The 21,458-nt window shown below is 42.9% G+C and overlaps 1 protein-coding gene across 3 annotated transcripts in view; it reads right to left on the bottom strand.

Annotated features, from left to right (window-relative positions):
• Positions 1-7,103, bottom strand: part of LRP4 (LDL receptor related protein 4) — an 84,906-nt gene extending 77,803 nt beyond the window's left edge. For all 3 annotated transcript variants that reach the window (XM_074824037.1, XM_074824038.1, XM_074824039.1), the window contains exon 1: positions 6,869-7,103. In XM_074824037.1, coding sequence (XP_074680138.1) covers positions 6,869-6,956 — 88 coding nt within the window. In that variant the 5' untranslated portion in view covers positions 6,957-7,103. The remainder of the gene's footprint in view (positions 1-6,868) is intronic.
• Between the last annotated feature and the right edge of the window lie 14,355 nt (positions 7,104-21,458).

Genomic DNA, 21,458 nt, shown 5'->3' with positions numbered 1-21,458 from the left:
AAAATCACCCCCCCTAGGACAGGGACTCTACCACTGAGGGTCCCTAATAAGTTGTCACATCCTCCTTTAAAACATTACTAAAATAAGTCTTTCTCTGCCTCAGCAGTTAAATTCTGCTCAATGCTCGTCTTCACTTTCAAAACTTCCATCTTTTATACTACCTAATTAACAACTCTTTCTGCCATCAGATCCCATATAATTACTCTTACTTGGATCTCCTTACACAGCTCTTCTGTTCATTTGCCAGCTCAAGTCCTTGGCTCTAATTTCCAAAATGCCTATCTTTGCTTCTGTTAATATCAGTACTCCTATATCCCCTTCCCTTCTTCTCATGGTTTACACTACTCTTGCATCTGCTTCCTCATCCTTATTTTTGCAGTTACCAGCTTTCAGTAGTCTTCAATGCCAACTCCTACCCAAAACTCCCTCTCTATCCTTGTTCTAAGAAGTAATTGGAATGAAAAACTTTCAGAAGCTTTTCCCATTAAACCAAAGCTAAAGGAAATTTAATTAGAAAGCTATGCTATTTTAATATTGGACCTTATCTATACCACTAGAATTATCACATCCCTGATCCTATCAGATGTCAGATGTCCAATTTAGACTATAAACCCTCTGGGGCAAATGGAGTCTCTTCCTCCATGTTACACAGAGCCACAGCACTTAGACCGATCCTCAAGGTAAGAAAAACACCTCAGAAATTCAAAGAACTTGATTTTGCCAAGAGCAGCACCGCTCCATCTGCTGAGGAATGACCAGAGAAGTTAAAAGTACTCACTCTTTGAAACATCAAAAGGCAAGAATAGGGTTCCCCCCCCAACAGAAATAATGTCTGACCATGTCTGAGAAGAGAGGAACTGGATACAGACTGCACAGAAAAAGTTTTTCCATGGTATCTCTAGCCCCTTCCTGCCTCAAGTCTCCAAAGCCATCACTTACCCCCTTCGAAACAGCAGGACAGTCACTTCTTTTTTCCTTCCCTCTCCAGAAGGAGCACAACAGAAATAAACCTCGAATGATAAATTATGCACCACCTTTGTGTGGCTGCCTCTTGGCCAGACGGGAAATTTTTCTCCCAAAGCCTTTTGTTTCCAGCTTTGATCCCAGTGTTGGATCCGCTCTGCTCAGCACTCCCTCGGCATGGAGGTGAAGGGAGAGCTGACACAGGCCAAGTTTGGGCTTACTGCAAGTCACAGTCAGATCTTCCATTAGCCTTTTCCCCTCCCCCTTCCCAACTGGAACTCTCCTTGAGTTTGAAAAGATCCTATTAAACATTTTCCAGAGGGCCTTACAGAGGATACATTATTTTGATGGATGCTGGGACTAAAGGAGGAGGATTTCTAAGTACAGTGAAATAATGGAGTTTGTTCTAATGGGTTTAAGAGATGCCCGGGGGCACCAAGCAAGTTCCTTCTCTGCAAATCAAAAACACAGAAGACCAGAAAATGGAGCCGAACAACTAAACGCCAGGAAGCGGGGAAATCGGGCTCTATTTAACTGCTGCTCTTGGTTACAGCCAACTTCAGGCTGCTTGGAAAAACAGCACACACACACATCACTGGCACAAACTTAACAGGAGAAAACAAAGAGACAACAGGGGTCAAACTGGGGGTGGCAAGTAGGAGAAGGATGCAAGGCTGGGTCCCCACCCCCTACCAGAGAGTCGGATCAATTATCCTTGAATACTAACAAGATTTCTGATTAAAGAACTGCTGCTATGCAATAGAAACAGAAAGCTCCAGCAGCTGGGAGGGGCTGTCAGGCAGTAACAAAGAGACACAGAAGACTATGCCCTGCTAGGGCATACCGAGGAAGTCACCACGCTGGTAGCCAGGAGAGGGGTCTCCCCTGCCTGGAGTCACGATAACGTCTCACTCCTAGTAAACTTAAGTCCAGGAGTAAGACTTCACCTTAACACTACAGAATATGGGATCTGTTTTCAGGCAAACACGTTCTCTACTGTAAGCTTTGCTGGACAACATTTCTTTAAACAACCTCATCACTACAGTACAGGGAGGTGAATTTTATTCTCATCCTAACCCATTCAGGGCAAAAATCTGGTGCTTCTTAGTTCCAAGTATTGCAACATCAGAAAGTTGCTATTAACATACAACAGCTTGAGAAGCAAGAGCCTGCACTGTCTTTGGTTATACGCTTTTTGACAAAACTGCAATTTGCAGAACAAACACTGAATATGCATATACAATACTGTCCGTTAATCTTAATGGTTTGTGACTTGCTGACTGGTGGCTAAATACAGAATAACCTAATGACCTAAGAAGAACCTCATGAAAAACTAAAGCTTCTGTTACTACTTTTCACAACCCAAAGTTGTGCTAACATTAAGCATCCTGCTACAGGCATGTATCTCATAATCATCAGAATCAGGCTCCCGACTGTTCAATCCCCTCTTTTCTTTTTCTTCTATTTTGAACAACAAACATAATTCCTTGATATGAGGAGTTTCAGTCATCCACAATTTAGCAAGGCAAAAGTCCACAAACATCAGCTCCGTTTGATGTTAATAAAGTCTTTATGAAAGCTTATTTTCCTGCCCTTACATAGCGAGTCTCCTTTCATCTAGGCTCACAGCAGCCGAGAAGGCATTCTGCTCCTCACAGAAACACTGACTGCAGCTCAAGAGTCTCTCAGACTAAATACTTCAGGCTGGAATACTTCAGCATTTAACAGGCAGTTCTGCATAACAGAGGCAAAAAAATGCCTGGAAAGCTGAAAAACCTGAACACGGAACTCATCCACAACAGGATGGCAGCCAAATACTTGCAAGGTAACAGGTCCCAGAGCGACCAGATACACAGCATGAATAAACCACAAGCCTACAGAATCACAAGCCCCTGGATCCATATAGTTACTATCTTTAGTACAGGGGAATGGAAATCTACAGGGAAGACGATAGAGAAAGAAGACATTCAAGAAGCATTACAGTGTCCAGTCTTCACGCAGCAGAGACAACAAAATCCCATAAAAGAGTAATGCCCTGCATAACAGCCATGGCAAAGAACCACAGGCACTACAGATGCAAAAGCAAGTGCCTAACCATCAAGCACACTGGATTCATGAACGACAATTACAATTAGTGTTCTCTGCCATGATTTGTGTGAAACACAGATGGCCACTAAATACAGTATGCCAATTAACGGAGTGAGTTTGCTGCATGCCAGAGTTCCAGCTCTGGATGTTGTATCAGGTAAAGCCAGACATCTTAAAAGATGGTCAGTTTAGGTGTTCACGCATGTGTGTATGTATCACCTTATTAGATAACATCACCCTCTGAGATAACATCACAGATAGCTAAGGTGGAAATAACAGAGGACTAGAGAAATAAAGCGTCCACTTCTCTTACACATTTCTTTTAACAACACTTTACTTACCAATTCACCCTTTCCAATGGGGAGTCAGTCAAACTTCGGCGGTTTTATGAATCTTTTTATCATCAGCAAGAGAAATAGAAGTAGTATTAAAAGGAGAAATAGCCACAAGTCACAAGCAGCAGAGGAATTCAAAGGTGTGGGACGTGCACTTACTTTTTAAACCTATTTTTAAAACCTTGACTGGTTTTCAAGATAACATCTCTTTATCAGCTTTTGTAAGTGTTATGAAGGATATATTCTATTGTGTTCAATGGTAAGTTGCATTCTAGGGCAAATGGAGTTGGCCTTGGGCAAGACAATTTCTACTTCACTTCCCACATTTACAAAACAAGGATAATATTTGCCTATTTCACAAGAGTGCAGGAAGATTCAGGAGGACTATCAGACTACAGATCATTCTCATAGAATGAATGTTTTAATTATTTTCTAATGTTAATTTCACCAGTCTATAGAACTAGAGGTTTTTAGGAGTAAAAACAAAATACAAATCACTTCAATTTCTTTTCTAGTTAACATACAGCAAGTACTGCCTTCTGGCTTGAACTACAAACAACTGAATAATGTTTATATCCAACCACTTTTTTCTTACGTAACTTCAATGAACACAGTGCCGAGAAACAGCTCCAAGTTTTCTGAAATCCAATTTTGTGGCCCACATGAACAGACTATCCCTCTTTAAGGTTCACAAGACACTCTGGAAATGCAAGCACTTTATGTAACTAAGCACCTATTAATTTGGTTGCTGCATACACCCACGCTCCCAGGATGCAAGAAGGGATTCTCTATTGCAGAAAACAGTGCTAAAGCACACAACTGAAAGCTTTTGGAAAGAGAATATAAAAGAAAATTGCTCATCTACACTAAATAAATTAAACTATTATGTTAACTTTATGCTGGAAGATTTATGCTTTATGCATTTCCACTAATGCTACCTTGTTTTAGTAAACACAGAATTATTTAAAAAAAATTAAATAAACAAAACAAAAACCCCAACACCACCACTTGTCAGCCTCCTGCATCATCTTACTCTTCATTTTAGAAGACTGGGGATATTACTTAGTGCCGTCACCACTTTGACAAAAAGAAACAGTCAAGATAATTCAGGGTGACCATGAAAGCTGTGAATATCATCCAACCTGATCAGGAGTAAACCCAGGCACTCTCAGCACAACCAGAAAGTAGAACATTATCAGCTCCAAGCAGGAAAATGGGCATTCTGCACTTGGCTGAGAGCTGCAGAACCAATAGCAATGCCAAGCACACACAGTGGAGATCACGATTCCCACTGCAAACTATACTTCTACAGAGGTATCACATTCAGGTTTGTGACTCTAAAATGTAGTCAAGATGTTTGAGGAGTGAAGCTCTGGTATTAGCCATGTATTTTTCTGGCAGAGCTCCAGGAGCCAGAACAGTGAGCACATCACCCAGACAGGTTCTGTGACATACTAACACAGACCATCGTAACATCAGGCCCTTCTTCATCACCATGCACCAGCACTGCACGCCATTAGCTTTAAATTCTCACTATATACCCGTTTTTAATGGCAATGCACTTTTCCAAGAGCTTGAGATACTTGCAGACCTCTTTTTTTTTTTTTTTTTGGCACAGACTTCTCCAGTTTTAACTGCCACTGTCCACCAAAAGAGGGTCCAAGGTCAGTCTTGCAGACTTGTTTGCTTTACCTGCTCCTGTACTGAGGCACAGTGATAAACAACCAAGTGCTTCTAACAGTTTATCCGTTTGGCACTGCAAGTTCTGTGGCTGCGGATGCTTTATGACAGTTAAGCTGTACACCATCCCTGTGGGGACAACAATGAAAAATTTCTAGCTAAGGGGAGAAACACCATCACAAACTTTGGGGTCCTCTTCAACACCTCCATCCTGACACCTCCTCATGTTTTACCTTGCTTCAAATAGGAAAAAAATGGCTCAGGAATTGCATTCTTATTGCAAAGCATACCCTCCTGTGAAGGAAAGAGGATACTCACTTCTGGAAGCAGTTGGCACATCCAATCATAAACTCACGTTCATTTGACAAGAGGATACCGGAAAGTACACTGATGGGAGAACTACTTGAAAGAGAGACAAACTGCCATAAAAAGCGTCCCGGAGACATCAAGGCACAACCACCTAAGAGCAAACGCGCACTTTACAATCAGACATCCCCCACATGGCTGTTAACAACCCAGACACATTAACTAGGAGCACCTGGGTAACAGCCAAAATAAAACACATCCAGATCGGCACCCACACCAAGGTCTATGCTTTAGATCCTTCTCACTCCCAGACTGCAGCTAAGCGTCTGTGGGGCACTTGGGAACTTGAGTACTTCTGGTTTCTAAAAAGCAGATTTTCTGATACGCAGAACTGCAGTCCTCTCTACTCAGCCTTTCCAAGCTGGTTTAGCACCTTCTTCAAAGCAGCCTGCAATTAGGTTTCTTGTTAGAAGAAAAATAATATTACTTGAAACTCAAACTCCATGCGATTGTGCCCCAGAGGCAATACTTGTAGAATGATGGAGGTCAGCAGCACTACTGCAAATGCTTCCTGTAATTTCAGACTAGCATAGGAGAAAACGGATGGGTGAAATTATACAGCAGCTGCCAAAGGAGTGAAGGGAGAGAAATGAGAGAAATGAGGTACGTATCTCCTCTCCGCACCCCTCCCCCCAAAGCCTTCCAACTTTTTATAAACAATTCTGCGAAGCCTTCAGATGTTTTCTCCTCCACCGGGCGCACTTGTAAGATAAAGTACTACCGCCCGAGACGAAGGAACAGCGATTGCTTTTCAGTTGATAGAGCAGCCACAAAGGTAAGTTTTCACCGGCGAGACTTCACGGAGCTGCTCCCCTGCTCGCTAGGGCCGCAGCGAGCCCCTCCCCTCGCCACTATTTCGGGTACCCCCTCCTGCCCCGGCCCCGCTCCGCTCCGCCCGGGCGCGGCGGGCGGATCCTCGCGGTGGCCGGGGAGCCGAGGCAGGTAGCCCGGCTGTGCCTTTAAGGGGCCCGTGGCGGCGGGTGCGCGGCTGCATTCCTGCTCCGGAGCGGCGGCTGTCCCGACACGCCGGGCACGGCAGCCTCCGAGGCAACCTGCGCGCCCGCCCCGGCCCGGCCCGGCCCGCCCGCCCCGCGGGAACAAAGCCCGCGCCCGCCGCCAAACTTCCGCGGGGGGCAGCGGCCGCGTGGGCGGGGGGGACTCTCCCGCCCGCCGCCCGGGGACCCCGCGCCCCGACCTGCCGTGGGGGACGGGACGGGGACACCCCGCCGGCTCCGGTCCCGCCGCGCCGGGGCAGGGGGAAGGCGGGAGCCCCCCGCGTCCGGGCGCGGGACGGGGCGCGGACAAAGCGCGGCGGCGGGGCAGGGGCAGAGGCAGAGCTCCCCGCCCCGGCAGGCAGGTGAGCGGCGGGACAGGGCTCCCCGCCCAGGCAAGGCTGTTCCCCCCGCCGAGCCCGGGCCGCCGCGGGAGCCGCTTACCTCTGGCGCGGAGCAGTGCTCCCAGCAGCAGCAGCAGCAGCAGCAGCGGAGGAGCGGGCAGGAGGCAGCCCCCGCCGCGCCGCCTCATGGTGGCAGCGCCCCGGGCCCGGGCCGCCCGCAGCGACGGTCCCGGGCTCCTCCTGAACGCAGCAGCACCCCCGGCCCGGCCGCCCCTCGCTTGCTCGCTCACTCGCTCGCTCCCTCGGCAGCCGCGGCAGCTCCGGGGCTGGGGGCTCGCTCCCCGCTCCGCCCGGCCCAGGCCCGGCCCCGGAGGAGGAGCCCCGCCGGGGCAGCCCCCGCCCCGCTCCCCCCCAGCGCCGCCGAGCCACTTCGCAAACTTTCGGCGCGGCAGAGGCGGTCCCGGGGCCGCGGCTCCGCATCCAGACAGCCCCCTCACCCCCCCCCCGCCTCCGCTCCAGCCTTCACCACTCCCCGGGGCCGCCGCCCGGCCCCGCCGCCAGACCCCCGGGGCTCGCCCCGGCCCCGCTCGGTCCTTGCCGCGGGCACGGCTGCCTCGCCGCGGGCGGGGAAGCCCTTGTTGAAGCGGTCCCGGTGCTCGGGGCTCTCGCTGTCCCAAGTCCCGCGGCACCGCCGCGGAGCATCGCTCGGGGCTCTCGGCTGCCCGGTACCCTCCGGTGGCCGAGCGGCTCCCCCGGGCGTTGCCGCCGATTTCCCGGCTTGTGCCAGCCGTCTGCGCCCAAGGCAAACGGCAGAGCCCTTCTCCCTGTCCCATCCCCGCTGGCCAAATGCCCTTCAGAAACTGAAAGCCTCCGGGCACCTCATTCACGAGCCCAGCACGCGTGTGGCTATCGAAAAGAAATGCTTGATTTTTCCCTCCGTTGATGATGCGCTCTGTGGTGTTTTCCTTAGAGCCGCAGTGTCCGGAGACAGCTGATTACGTGTGAATCTCGGATACCCTAAAAAAAGAGCTAGGGTAGTTGCCTGTAGGAGTAGAAATTAACACTTGGACAATTGTCTCATGTGCCTTCTGGTCCTCGTGCCGCATGTAAAAGCAGACAGGCTTTCGCTGGACATCATCGTTAAAGCCAGTTTTATGATCCTCTGTGGCATGATTTGACATTTTAATACATAGGGTTGGCAGTGCAAGAAACTGTTGTTAAATAATTAATCTCACCTGATTTCAAAGTATTAACCTGAATGGAAAGCTGAATCAGATAGTTCAAACCCTGGACCACAGGGGAAGATGGGATTGACACCAAAGGGCCGGTGATAGGAAGGGTCTTTTTAAAGCCTTCGAACAGATGAATCCAGAGGAAGCTGCAATTAATGCTCTCCTTTAAAGGATCACAAGAGCAAGTAAACAGCACAGCGTGTGATTGAGACAATTCTGCCCCTCCTATTAATTAAGTGTAAAATAGTGAAGACAAGGGATATTATTAAAAACATCAACAAAGAATTAAAACAAGGACTGAGTCTTGACAAATTGAGCGCAGTGTAAAGAAAAAAATAATTCAACACAGAGCTTCACTGAGGAGGAGAACTCCCAAGAGCAGGAACACCGGAAGAAACAGTAAGCAGCAAACCATGCATAAATTTACAATATATGGCCCCCAAACTTTAAAAAATGCAGACTTTTGCTTTATATGCACTTGACGTAGCATGAGTGCAACAGCACCTAGACTATGGCATTGAATTGTATTTATAGGCAAGTGTACAAAGTTGCAGAAGAGTAACAACAAATAAAAGTAGCCAAGAGGGACTGATTGAGGTGGAGAGATTAAAAAACCTCTCTACGCCAACATTGACTAGAAAGCAGTGGCAGAGTGAGGCATGGGAAGAATATGCAATTATTGTAAAGGAATAAAATCCAAGATATCAGAGTTTAAGATGACTGAAGTGGAAGAGTTAGGAACAGTGGGTTGAAGTTAAGGGAGAGAAAACACTAACATTGGTCTGACAGGGGTTGGCTGACTGGCCAGCATGCCAAACCCTTACAGCATCCCCCTAAAATACAGGGCAACATAACCAACATTCATTTCAGTTTATATTCTCTACAGAGGCTAGATCCCCAGGTAGCATAAATCAGAAGAGCCCTGCTGACTCCAGGCTCACAGAAGCTTGTAAGAAGCTTAGATGCTGAAGGACTGAATGTGATAAAGCACAGATGCAGGGCCCAGAACTTCCTGATAATTATATACTTAAGTCATGGAATCGTCTTCCAGCAGCTGAGATGAGTATTTTCCCGTGTTTGAAACAAAAGTGTCTTGAAAAATACTGTCCTAAACACAAATAAATTCATTCATTAGCTCTTCAGTCCTCCTCTTCTCAGAGAAAAAAGTTTTTATACACTTGTATTTGTTAAAGTGTGTTTACCAGTCCTCTGCATCTTGCACCGTATTCTGGCAAATCACTTTCCTCTCCAAGCGCAACTTCCATGAATTACATCTCTATCTTCTAAATCATTTTTAAATCCCCTGGTGAAATGTTAGAGAAGCACATAGTATTGTCTTTCACCACTGCACCTAAATAGGTTGCAGTTGAGCAGATGGAAATTTATATTATAAACCTCTCAACTACCTACCCATTGATACAATACCGTGATTGAATATAACCCTGATTCCATGTGGGATCTTTGAGGCATAATTGTAAAGTAGATTTATGCAGTGTAAAACAGATATTTTTGGTGAAAGAAAAGTAGAAGGGTTGCTAAATAACGCTGGTAAAATTTAACCGTAAGCTTAGGACTTTCCTCTTTCAGACCAACTAACTTTAAGGAAGTCTATGTAAATATCAGAATGCACTTCAATCCATCCACAAGGTAGAGGTACTTGCTTTTACCCACAACTATGAGGGAGGAATGTTATTAAGTAACTTGTAATAACTTATAGATCACTGCTAAGTGCTATTTAACACAAGTATTGTAAGGCATATGAGAAAGAAGTAATTAAAATATAATTAAGAATTAATTTATATGACAACATACTTAATAAAAAAAAAAAACCCACCAGTCATTATAAAGGGAAGGGAGAAAGATTATTATCCTAATAACCATTTCGGGACATAATTCTCCCCCCCTCCAAATAGACACATTAGAGAAATAAACCAGTCCAATGACAGCAAATAACTACTATAAAATAATGCTAAAAGTTTGCATCATTTTCAGAGTGATTTTAAGTGGCAACCCTGTGTCAGGAAAAAGAGAACCAAGGACATGGTGTCATGGGAAAAAGAAGAAAGAAAGGATCCAGAACCGGGTAGGATTGCTAAGCAAAAAATATACTTTAACTATTTTAAAACTGCAAAGATCTTAAAAAGAGGTTAAAAAAAAAGGGGGGGAAAAAAAAAAAAGAAAAAATGGGATGGACAGTTGTGATCTTACCTGTCAAAGTATTTTTAAAGCATTCAAATGGGCCCTTCCTTGGGAAGATGAAGATAATGACAGATCAGATAGCTATTGAACATAATTGCTATGTTCAGAAAGGTTTGGAGCAATCGTGTTTAAAATATTTGAGATAGAATTAATTTAGTAGAATGAAAAAAGCACATGGAAAATGGGCAAAATGCATTTGTGCTAAATCAGGTTCCCTTTTTTTCAGTAATGTTAAGCTCACTGGGTAAACAGAAGGCAATGGGCATGATAGATCTTGTACGGCTTTTGGCACCGTCTCACAAGACACTTTCATAGAATGACATTTTAAATACAACTAGTGGAAGGTATGCAGGCATCTGATCGAAGAAAACCATAACGATCATTAGCGGTTATTCATCAAACTGCAAAGGCACCTCAGAAAGACACCTCTCAGGGTCTGTCCTAAGCTCTGTTTAGTATGTTCACTGACATATATATGCTTGTAAATCTGTGCTAAAAAACCTGATAACCTCAAAACAATGGCAGAGAATGCAAACACTAGGAAGGATGAGAACAGAAACCCCAAATGCTATTGACACATTGGACAGGTTGTCCAAAAACCAACAAGGAAAAAACCAGTAATGAGAAATATGAAATATTATTCTTAGGAAATAGACATCAACAAACAATGTGAATTCCTGACTAGACAGAAATACAGCAAAAACAGATCTTAGGGTTGTACGGATAACAAACAATACAAATCAACAGTGTAGTGCCACTGCCAAAAAATGCATTTAATTCTGGAATGCATTAACAAGTGTGTCATATACAAGAGAATTTGTTTGATTTCTTAACTTTGCATGGTACTGAAGCCCCAAGTGGCATGTTGCATCTGGTCCTGGCTGAACACCTTAGACATACAAATACAGCTGAAGAGAAACAAGAAAATAACAATAAGAACAAGAAGTTTAGAAAACAAACCCTTTGAGAAAAAGCTGAAGGAATTAGATTTGCCTAGTCAAGAAAATAAAAGCTTCAAGTGAGATGCAGCTTCCTGATACACACAAACTCATTAGAGAGATGTTGATCAGCTATCCTCTATGGCTCCAGTAGAAAGACATGAAAGAGTCAACTTGATTTGTGTCAAGAAATGCTTAAAAGATTTTGCAGATCAGCATTCCAACAAAGGATTTTTCAACACTGGAGCAAGCTGTCTAGGGGGACTGTGGAATCTTTTTCACTGGAATTTTTTAAGAACAAAGTTTGATAAGCATGCTGATGCTTGATATATTTAGTCTTGATGCAGTGCAGGCTGGACTAGGTGATCTTTTGGGACCCCTCCCAAACCTAAGTTCCACAATGGATATAATTCAGAAAATTCTAACTGGAAAGATCAATACAAACTCCGCACTCTGGCTGATCAAACTCTGTGTTACTAGTGAGCTCCACTAACTAAACACAAAAGCAAGGAAAATAGCAAGTTGTTGCCAACAGAGCTCTAGGTTCAAGATAAAATCATGGGTTCTGCACTATCAGACTATGGGATTTTCCAATGATCCTTTTAATATCTACCATTATTCCACTGCTACATTACCCACATCAATTTCCTCTACAGTATCACCAAGGAAACAAAAAGGTGGTAGCCTGGAATACCAGGTAAGTTAAAAGTCAAGATTTTACCCATATATAGTAAGACGCAGTTACACAGTTGGGCCTCTGAATTCACTGCTGGACATGTAAAGAAACAGTTTAATTCTCCAAAGAGCTGAGGGACGTGCAGCTTTCGCAGCTGGTGACCTAGTTTGTAAATTATGATCTCTGTGTTAAATACACTAAATGAAATTTTAGCATTGATTTCCATTTTATGCTATCACTTTTTCCTTTGTTGCCTTCCCTGAAGTTTTCTAAGCAGTGGCTTAGGACCCTTGTGTTGTAGGGTTGCTGAGGGTTGAAGAACAGGTGCCAATCGCTACCACAGCAGTGCACCAGCAGCAATATCGCACCAACCAAGGCTCCCTGATTCCCATCCATAAGCTAATTTATAGATTGGAGAGCCAAGGAGTGATCAGCAGGACTTGCTGACCCTTCAACAGCTCCTATTAGCACCCTGACTGCCGGTGCCGGACTGGATGTTCAAAGGGAAGGTCCCCTCTACACATCATGCAACTGATGCTACGTGGAGTAAGTGGGTCACACTGATCACACAATGGACTCGAATAGGAAACCAGGAATTTTAGAAGAGATCACAGACTGGACAGAAGGCAAAGATATTGGATTATTCCATACCATATGATGTCAAGCCCAGTATATAAACTGGGCATATACCCAGATATGCTCACAGATGTCATAGATATTCAAATCCTGTCACCATTGTCCTTTACAGTGTTTCTCAAGTTACTGCCTGCTTACTCTTAAGAGAACAGTAATCCATGTGCCATCTTCTGCAGTGTTACCACAATTGTTTTCATTTACAACATAATGAAATTCCAATTAACAAGTCAGAGCTTATGTGTTACTTAATTTTCTTCACTTTCATTTATCTGCTGCTTTCTAAGCATTCCAATTGCACATCTATTTTGGGAAACTTTGTGATCATCTCATGGACCACCATTAATTCTACTCTACAGTGCAGAACAGCAAAACTAAAGATTACATTAAATGGCTACATTCAGAAGCTGAGATATGAAGAATCTTGCAAAAGGTCCTTTGTAATTTGATGACCAAAGTGAAGATTCGTCTGAACCCCCCCTTTATTTACGTGTGTCTGGAAGGTGGGACTGAAGCCAATGTGCCAGGCTGTTCAATCTTCCACTCTGGGGAAAAAAAAAAAACCAAAAAACAACAAACAAACCCAAAGTAAATTGACTGTCAAACTAGGGGAAAAAACCAAAACCAAACCTTTCTTCATGTTTTCTTTGAGATGGTAGCTCTTCCTGGGTGTCTTGCAAGCTGGTTCTGCTCCTTCTTTTGCTGGTTCCCTTACATCCTCTATGTAAAAATAATGCAAATACACCCTCTTCTATTCCTGATGAGACTCCTCCCTGCAGTGAAATGGCAATTACCCAGGCCTTGCACAATGTCTGCATTGCAAAGGTAGCCTGTGGCCTAGCCTTAGGAACAGCACAGCTTAATACCTTGACTCTGGCACAGAAAAAAAGAAGAGGGGAAGAGCATAAAAGGAAAATGTTCTTTTAAAAGCTAGCAGTAGAAGAATTCTGTTTGAAGACAGAAACCTAACCACCTTTACTCTCCAAACACATTCAAATGGGTAAGTAGCAAGTTGTGGCTCCTAAATTATTTTTTTTACTGCACAGAGAAGCATTTTCCAAAGAACTGAAAACCTCTGTCTTTCTTTGACTTCAAGCTATTAACGTAGTCAATAGTCTCCGTATTCAGATAAAAGGTTTGTGGTAGAAATCAATCAGACAGTCAGAAAGAAAAGTGACCTTGTATCTCGATATGTGGAATATCTCTGATGGGCTGAGTTTTCCTTTGTCAAAAAAATAGAATACATTCATTGGGCCAGTTCGAGAAACAAGTAGTCATGGGAATAGATGTGAAAGACACACACATATCTTTCCCTCAGCTCACAAACCTTTCTTGTTTGCAGAAGCCCTACCACTATGGAGATGAGTGACATGTAAAAATGTAGACAGACAGATAAAGAGTGTTTTCTTTCTTGAAGATGATTCAGTTCTAATACTTTACTGGCATGATGGGTTAGGCAAGTACTGCCAGCATGCACAAGATAAAACCCTTGAGTCTTTCTGATAAGAGATGCGGCATGTCAACCATCTGCTTTCCTATCAGGTGGCTGAATCAGAGACGCCTCTTAACACCTCTCCCTCTCTCATATTAGGTCTTAATAAATGTGAATGAGGGAACAAATTAATTGTTTCTTACCAGCCCTAAGTGAGACCTGAATAAAGGTATAGGTGGGAGCAAGATCCAGAGTTGCACACACCCTCCATGTGAGTCTGAGCTCAGCCACCCATGCACATGCACACACATCCAGCCTCCCTCCTAGCCACATATACTTGTGTCCATGTCATTCTGATTCTAGGATTTTAGGATATTAAAATTTTAGGATATTAGGATATTATGTTAAGCATATTAACATAATATTAGCATTCTGAGAGTTCAAGGTGATGTGGGTTTGTGTATTGCATTTCCATTTATCCTTCATTCTAGGTCAGCAGAGTTGATGGAAAATTTACCAGTGACTTCAGCAAGCACAAAACCATGCTTTTAATACACAGTGAAAACCTTCCTACAGAGACTGCAGGTTTCTGTTTCACATAGAGCACAGTGAGTATGGTTAGTAAATATCAGAAATGGACTCTAGTCACAGAGTTTGAGAGAAACTCTGATCCACATCTAAACTTTAAGTGTTTAAGGAACAACTCTTCTTTCACTAACACTGTGTAAAGTTTAACACATAAAGAGTTGGAACCTTGAGGACATTTTCTTACTAACTTGCTATTATCAGTTTCAAATGCAGAATGGTCAATCTATTTTGCTGTGTTTTAGAAACTAGCATGATAAAGTTAACAAATCAAAAGAAAAATTTAAATACATTCCTCAGATAAAACTTAATTAATGCCTTCATTCTCTCCTATATTCTGGAAAATGTTCCATGTTCCCTCTATTCTGTTTAGAGTTAATAGCCATGATCTTCATTTGCTGTTTCTGACTCCCATCGCTTATCTTCTCTCTCGGTAAGTCATTTGCATACTACCATCTCCCCATCCACGACTCCTCAACTTCTCTTCCTAAGTACTCCAACGATTATATCACATTCTGGTCCCTATCTTCTAGTGACTCCACAAGGTTGTTACTCTTGAAAACACCTCGAGTACTATGTAGCAGAAAGGAAAGAACGTTCATCACTTTGTCCTCTTATTGTTACAGAGTGAATGACTGGGATACCAACGTGTGCTTTCACTAAAAAGAGAAACTTGACTTCAGCTCTTGCATAGCTGCAGTGTTCCACAGTGCTCTCTCCCAACAGCCCTAATAAATACTCAGGCTCTCTTTTGTGTGTCTAACAAGCAGAACTAAGGTTTGTTTTGCAAGAATTCCACAATTTTAATGAATCTGTGATCTCCTCTTTTTTTTTTTTTTTCTTACTTCCCTCATTTGCTTTTCCATGCAGATGTTGTAAGACAAAATACTTTCAGAGTATTCTGAATACGCTAAATTTCTGTACTGCACACAGAAAGTTATATACCTTTCCCATAAGAGCTGGCCAGTATAGCTATCAGAGTTACTGCTTCACTTCAGCCCAAAGAAGCAGTAGCTCACTCCCACACAGTTTTGCCTACTCTCCTGCACACACACACAGAGCCATTTACTTATTATAATTTTCTCACACAGACACCTGGTTGACTAGATAACATAGTCTGGCAGTTTAAGTTTGCAAGGAACGTTCAATGAGTAGGAGAAGAATGAAAACTGCAGGCCTTGGGTTACCCCCCAGGATGAGCTAAGCTTTGGCTGTCAGAAATGTTTCCCATGCCAGAATTTCATAGTGATATTTATTTTTACCAGGCATTTTAGACTTTTTTGTTTGGCATGAGAGATCCTGCAAACTCTGCCAGAAATGGCTGTTTTTCTTCTCTGCATCATTAGTAGGGCGGCATTCCAGCAGAGAAGGGTCACTCGCTTGGTACTTAAGTACTTTTAAAGATGTTGTCCTTTCCTTCCTGACGAGATAATGGGAACAAAAACTGAAGGAGATCCTTTCAACAGTTTGCTGTTACAAAAAAGCCAACTTTGCTTGCTAACGCTAAGCTCAAAACCAACCAGAATTTGGATAGGCATTTAATACGTGCCAGGAATCTATCATACAACTCACAGCTACCCCCGGTTTTTAAATGAGGATGTGGCCTGCATAAACCACAGAACCTGTCATAATAATATTCCCTCTTCTCATAAGCAGATCACCCAGAACTTTGAAGCACTCCTATGACTGAGGAGTAAAAGAATGTTTCAAGGTTTTTTTCTTCCTAACAACTTATATTTAAAATAAAAGGATCTGGGAGCTTGATTAGACCTAAATCCTCAGGTGAACATAGAGTTCATCGGTGTAGAGAGATCTCAAAATTAGATCAGATCTCTACTTACTTTCTTTCTGTCCACCAGTTCAAGGGGAAAAATAAAATCTCAGCAATTCAGATTAAAATGCAGCTAAACTAAATTAATGATGGCATCATGTTCACAGCACAGTTTCCTGCATGCTTATGACATCTTACCAGTTAAGTATATTCTTGACTTAAGACTTCCAGGTACAATTATAGGTGTCAAATTTAAGCCCTTTAATGGTACAAATGCTGGCTATTTAAGAGACCTGCTGCTATCATCATGTCCTATCACTACCTGGAAAACACACAGTTGTTTCCAGGCTTCATCTTGTAGCAGATGTTAGGAGTGAGAAACTTTGTGAATCTTATTTCTCTAAAGTCTGTTGATACTAAAGAACAATGTAAGTCCTACCTGTTTGTCTAGGTTTTACCTGAAGAGGTAAACTACTATTAACACTGCATTATTAGAGAAAAATGATTGGTTTACTTGCACTGTGCTGCATGTGAATAGGTAAACAGTTCATTCAGCTTGAGAAGGCTCAGATTAGGATAAGCACTAGAAATACTGGATCTTTCTCTGTGAATGTCTCTCAAGGAATCAACCATTTGAAAATACAGATTTCATCACATAATTTCATTGTGATTTTGGCTGACCTTTTTATTTAAGATAATCTTGTTTTGTAGTGCATGTGTTTAGAGAGTTTGGTCAGAATTCATAAAAATAATTATTAAATCAGAAATTTAATGGGAGGTTTTTATGGGTTTGCAACTGACTCATAAATTAATCATCCAGCTTCAGCGCCATTGATTTTTAAAATGTCTTGCATAATAGAATTCTAATTTCACTTGCAAGACTTACAATAATTTACATAAATAATAGCATGTGAAGCTCTTATCTTCCATTTCTTCAGATCTCTCCTCAAAACTTATCTCTGCTATGGTGCCCAAAATAATAGATTATCAATAAATACTGACAGTTGTTTAAGTCAATGTTTTTCTACTCTCAGTACAATCTGTTTTTCAGGTGTCTTAAGATAAACACGTTTTATCACACCTGCAATTCTACTAATTTACTAATTATTATGTACTAGGTAAAGCTCAGCCGGCAAATGTGTGGGAAGGACCACCAAACCCCAAAAAGCTAACTCCTGTGCAAGACAGGCTCTTAGCTAACTGTTTTAAAATAAGACAAGGCTTTGGACACTCAAAAGATGAACAAGAAAGGCTAGAGACAGTTTCCTAGTGAAACTGATTTACATTAATTTCATAGAAGTCAGATGGAACTGGACTGAAGACTTTGTATGTTGTAGCTGTAATGCTTAAAGCAATAGCAGTTCTGTCACCTGAAGAAAAAAAAAATAGAAAAGTTAAGTTTCCTCCAACATGTCTACGCTTTATTGTAACTACTTCAGCAATAATTGTTAAAATTCTAAGCAAATAAGATATTTCATTCCAAGAAAAAGTAATAGAAGCCAGACAAAATAACTCAAGTCTGTTTAAAACAAGGCATTTCCTCTGGAATTTGTTGCTTGATATCTAGTCCTGTTTATTATTCTATATAATACTCTCTCTGAAAGAGGAGTTGTTTCTCAGGAGAACTTTGGCTAATAACAGGAAAATATTTCAGCTCAACTTTGGTAGTATCATTTAGGAAGATGAACATAAAACCAGCAAAGAGTAAGCTAAGCAATTAACATAGTGGAGGCAAAGTATGTGGGAATGGAGGAAAACTGAAATCTGATTTAAGCTAAATTGCTGAGAAACACTTTTAAAACTGACACAGAAAGGAGTTTTTCAGTCTATGCATCAAAACATAATAAAGAAATTTTCTTACATGACATAATTTAAATTATACCATTATTTTCAAACTTGTGGTCACATGGACTCTTACGTAAGTAAATTAGCCCAATTCACCTGAAGATATGATTTCTGAAACACTGCTTAAACCACACTTTGAAGTGAATTAAGGTAAATCAAATCAAGGTCACTTTAAATCTGAAAGATGGTGTGCACAAAATGTATCAAAGTAGTCTAACTGATCCTTCTTGAAAGACTGATTTGGATTCCCAAATGTAAAATGTATCAATGTAGTTCAACCAATCCTTCTTGAAAGACAGATTTGGATACCCAAATGTCCCTGGTAGACAAAACTCAGCAATTTCAGTTGAGATGTAAGCACCACCATGATTCCCAGAGTAGATCGTGACCCTAAAAGTATACTCCATAGGCTTGCCCGGAAGTGAGACTGGTACCTCTGATAATCTACCAAGGGGCTGTGACAGAGAAAAATATGGTTTTTTCCACCGTGATTCTTCCAGCTGGGTCCAAAAGAACATTAAGCTCCTGTTAGATTTGCCCCTCTTGAGGCAGCTATTAAACCTGCAGATGTTTTCCAGTGACCCAGAAAAGCCTTCTCAATTTATTAAAATGCACTAGTGCAGGGTTCTAAAATCAATATGGGAAAACAAACAATACCTATGACCAGGCTGGCAGCATTTCTCCCTTTTCGGGTCATGAGTGTGAGAGAACAGGTGAGTGCTGCAGCTGATCTGTTGTATCACCTAATTCCAGCTCTGGCGAGCCCAGAGAGAAATAATAGTAAACAGGGAAGTCTATAAATGGCTCCAGAAGAGACATCTTGTTTTTATATAGTTTTCTTTGAGTCGTTAACAGTCAGGCGCCACTACTACTGAAACTTATCATTATTAAAACCACAAATGGGCTCAGTGTCCAAAAGGATTCCCTTAGCTGGTTTAAAGGATATAACAAAGTCCAACCCGTAGAGACCCAAACAGTAACAAGGAAAAAAAAAAAAAAGTCCCAGAGAGGTATTAGAATGTAGTATTTAAAACTGGACTTTAAAGACCTCCTGTGAATGAGTGCTCGAGTGAGTGCACAATGATCAAGGACAAATTGTGGTTTACAGAAATGGTTTAAACAACAAAAAAGAAACAGTGCACAACCTGTGAAGGCTCCTACCCACTCAGCTGGCCAGCAATATGGGAGAGGAAGACTTTTAGATTTGGCTTTTGAACACCAGTGAAACTGCCTGGCTGATGATAAAGGATTGCTTGTGAAAAGAGAGATCTTGATGCTAGTTTTAAAAGTGCAGGAACTGTGCTCTTAAACCTAATGATCACAGGGGGTCTATCAAATTCCATTTCTCCTATCCAACAGTGGCCTAGAACAAGATACCTCACTGATAAGTGCCAGAAATCCTAAAGCAAGAAGTTATGGAATAGACATCATGTTAGGAAAAATGTTTTCCAAAACCCCATTAGTCAGATAATTGGCTTCACTCTGAAGTAGGATAGTTCATATTCCTACAGATGCTGTGGTCTTTTTTTTCCCCTATGCTTTTATATGTAACAACATAATTCTGTGTTTTCTCATTCTGCTTGAAAATATCTACTTCCTTTCTAAATTCTGCTGAATTCCTGGCCTCAAAAATATCTTGTGTCAGTGTATTCTACAATCTAATTGTATTTGTTATAAAAAATTTCCTGTCTTTATAGCCTATAACCAAATGTGCAAACTGCAAAACTGAACAAATATGAGTTTTTAATGGCCTCGAGTCGTGCCAGGGGAGGTTTATATTGGATATTTGGAAAAAATTCTTCACTGAAAGTGTTGTCAAGCATTGGAACAGGCTGCTCAGGGAAGTGGTTGAGTCGCCATCTCTGGAGGCATTTAAAAGACGTGTAGATGTGGTGCTTAGGGATGTGCTTTAGTAGGACTTGGCAGTGTAGGGTTTACAGTTGGACTTGATGATCTCAAAGGTCTTTTCCAACCTAAATGATTGTATGATTCATTGTAGTACAAATCATTTTAGATAACATCATTTTATATGTTATGCCTATTCTCTTTGAGACAATCCTACATTTTTCCAATCATTCTTCACGCTGGAGTGCCTCACTGCCTGCTCTCTAAATTATAAATATTTCAAAAATGGGCAGAGAAAATATCTAAGCCATATCCTTTTAAAGACAGAACAAGCTGAAGACTGGAGCACACCAGGCAATTGGGGGGGGCGGGATATGAATAGGTAAGTTGTAACATCCTGTTTACCCTTTTTAACCGTGGCTGTCCTTTGAGTATAGATTAAAGTTGAGTTGCCAGTAGTCACACTCATCTCTTTCCTCCAGTGGAATAAAGGCAGGTTATACACATGCACAAGTGGTTTATTTAATTTCTGTTCTTTTGCATCTGTCAGCAAAAACAAACACCACTTTCAGTCCTTTTTTTTTTTTTTTTTTTCTAACTCCCCGGATTGCATGTTGGGCTGGGATTTTTCTAATGGTGATGCAAGAAACTGCAAAGTAATTTGGGAATTTTAGCCCCATCAGCTTCTAGGGAAGAGGAGCCCGGCAGGCCTGTTTCCAGCCATGTGAAGAACTCTGCCTCTCCTACATCCCTGGAACAAGGGCCCTTCCCAGACAAGAGCAGAAAGAGCCCTGTGCCTCTGGACTTTTCTGCTAGTTTCTACTTTCACGTGAACAAAGGACAATCCCTGATGCTCCCCGTACCTCCCTCTTCCCAAGCACAAGGGTTGCAAAAACCCAAGAGAATATGGACAGAAGGATACTGCTGGACCTGGTCACCCTGTACAATCCCTGCTCTCTGGGACAAGGGTGCTACTCAGTGCCCTTCGTTGACTTATTACCTTCAAATTAGGGTCTTTCCCCCCAAGGTATAGTCCCAACCACCCCTGGCATCAGGCACCCTCTGCTTTCCAACCTAAATCTAACCACAATGACTTTACACATGCATCTCCTTGTGCCATTTTGGCTCTTCAGCTTCCCTAGCTCTTCTTCCTCAGCCCTGGAGCATGGGGCCCAGAGCATCACCCACCACCCCTTCCTCAAAGCCAGGCCGCCATGTTGCCCGCAGCCCCTTCCTCAAGGCCAGGCCGCCATGTTGCCCACAGCCCCTTCCTCAAGGCCAGGCCATCATGTTGCCCGCAGCCCCTTCCTCAAGGCCAGGCCGCCATGTCACCACGCTCCTCCAGAGACCCTTCCCACGAGGTCACTCACAGTCTCCCAGCCTTGCCGGTAGCCCCTGGCCTGGGCAGGCCGGCGGGAGGTCGCCGTGGCCCCGCTCGGGGGTGGCGGGGCAGGGGCTGAGGGCGGGCGGTTTTGGGCGCGGAACCCTGGCGGCGTCGGGGCGTGTTCCCAGCCGGGGCGAGCGGCCGAGCAGC

Source organism: Strix aluco, chromosome 4, assembly GCF_031877795.1.
Source record: "Strix aluco isolate bStrAlu1 chromosome 4, bStrAlu1.hap1, whole genome shotgun sequence".
Classification (NCBI taxonomy): domain Eukaryota; kingdom Metazoa; phylum Chordata; class Aves; order Strigiformes; family Strigidae; genus Strix; species Strix aluco.
This window is presented reverse-complemented; position numbering and strand designations above follow the sequence as displayed.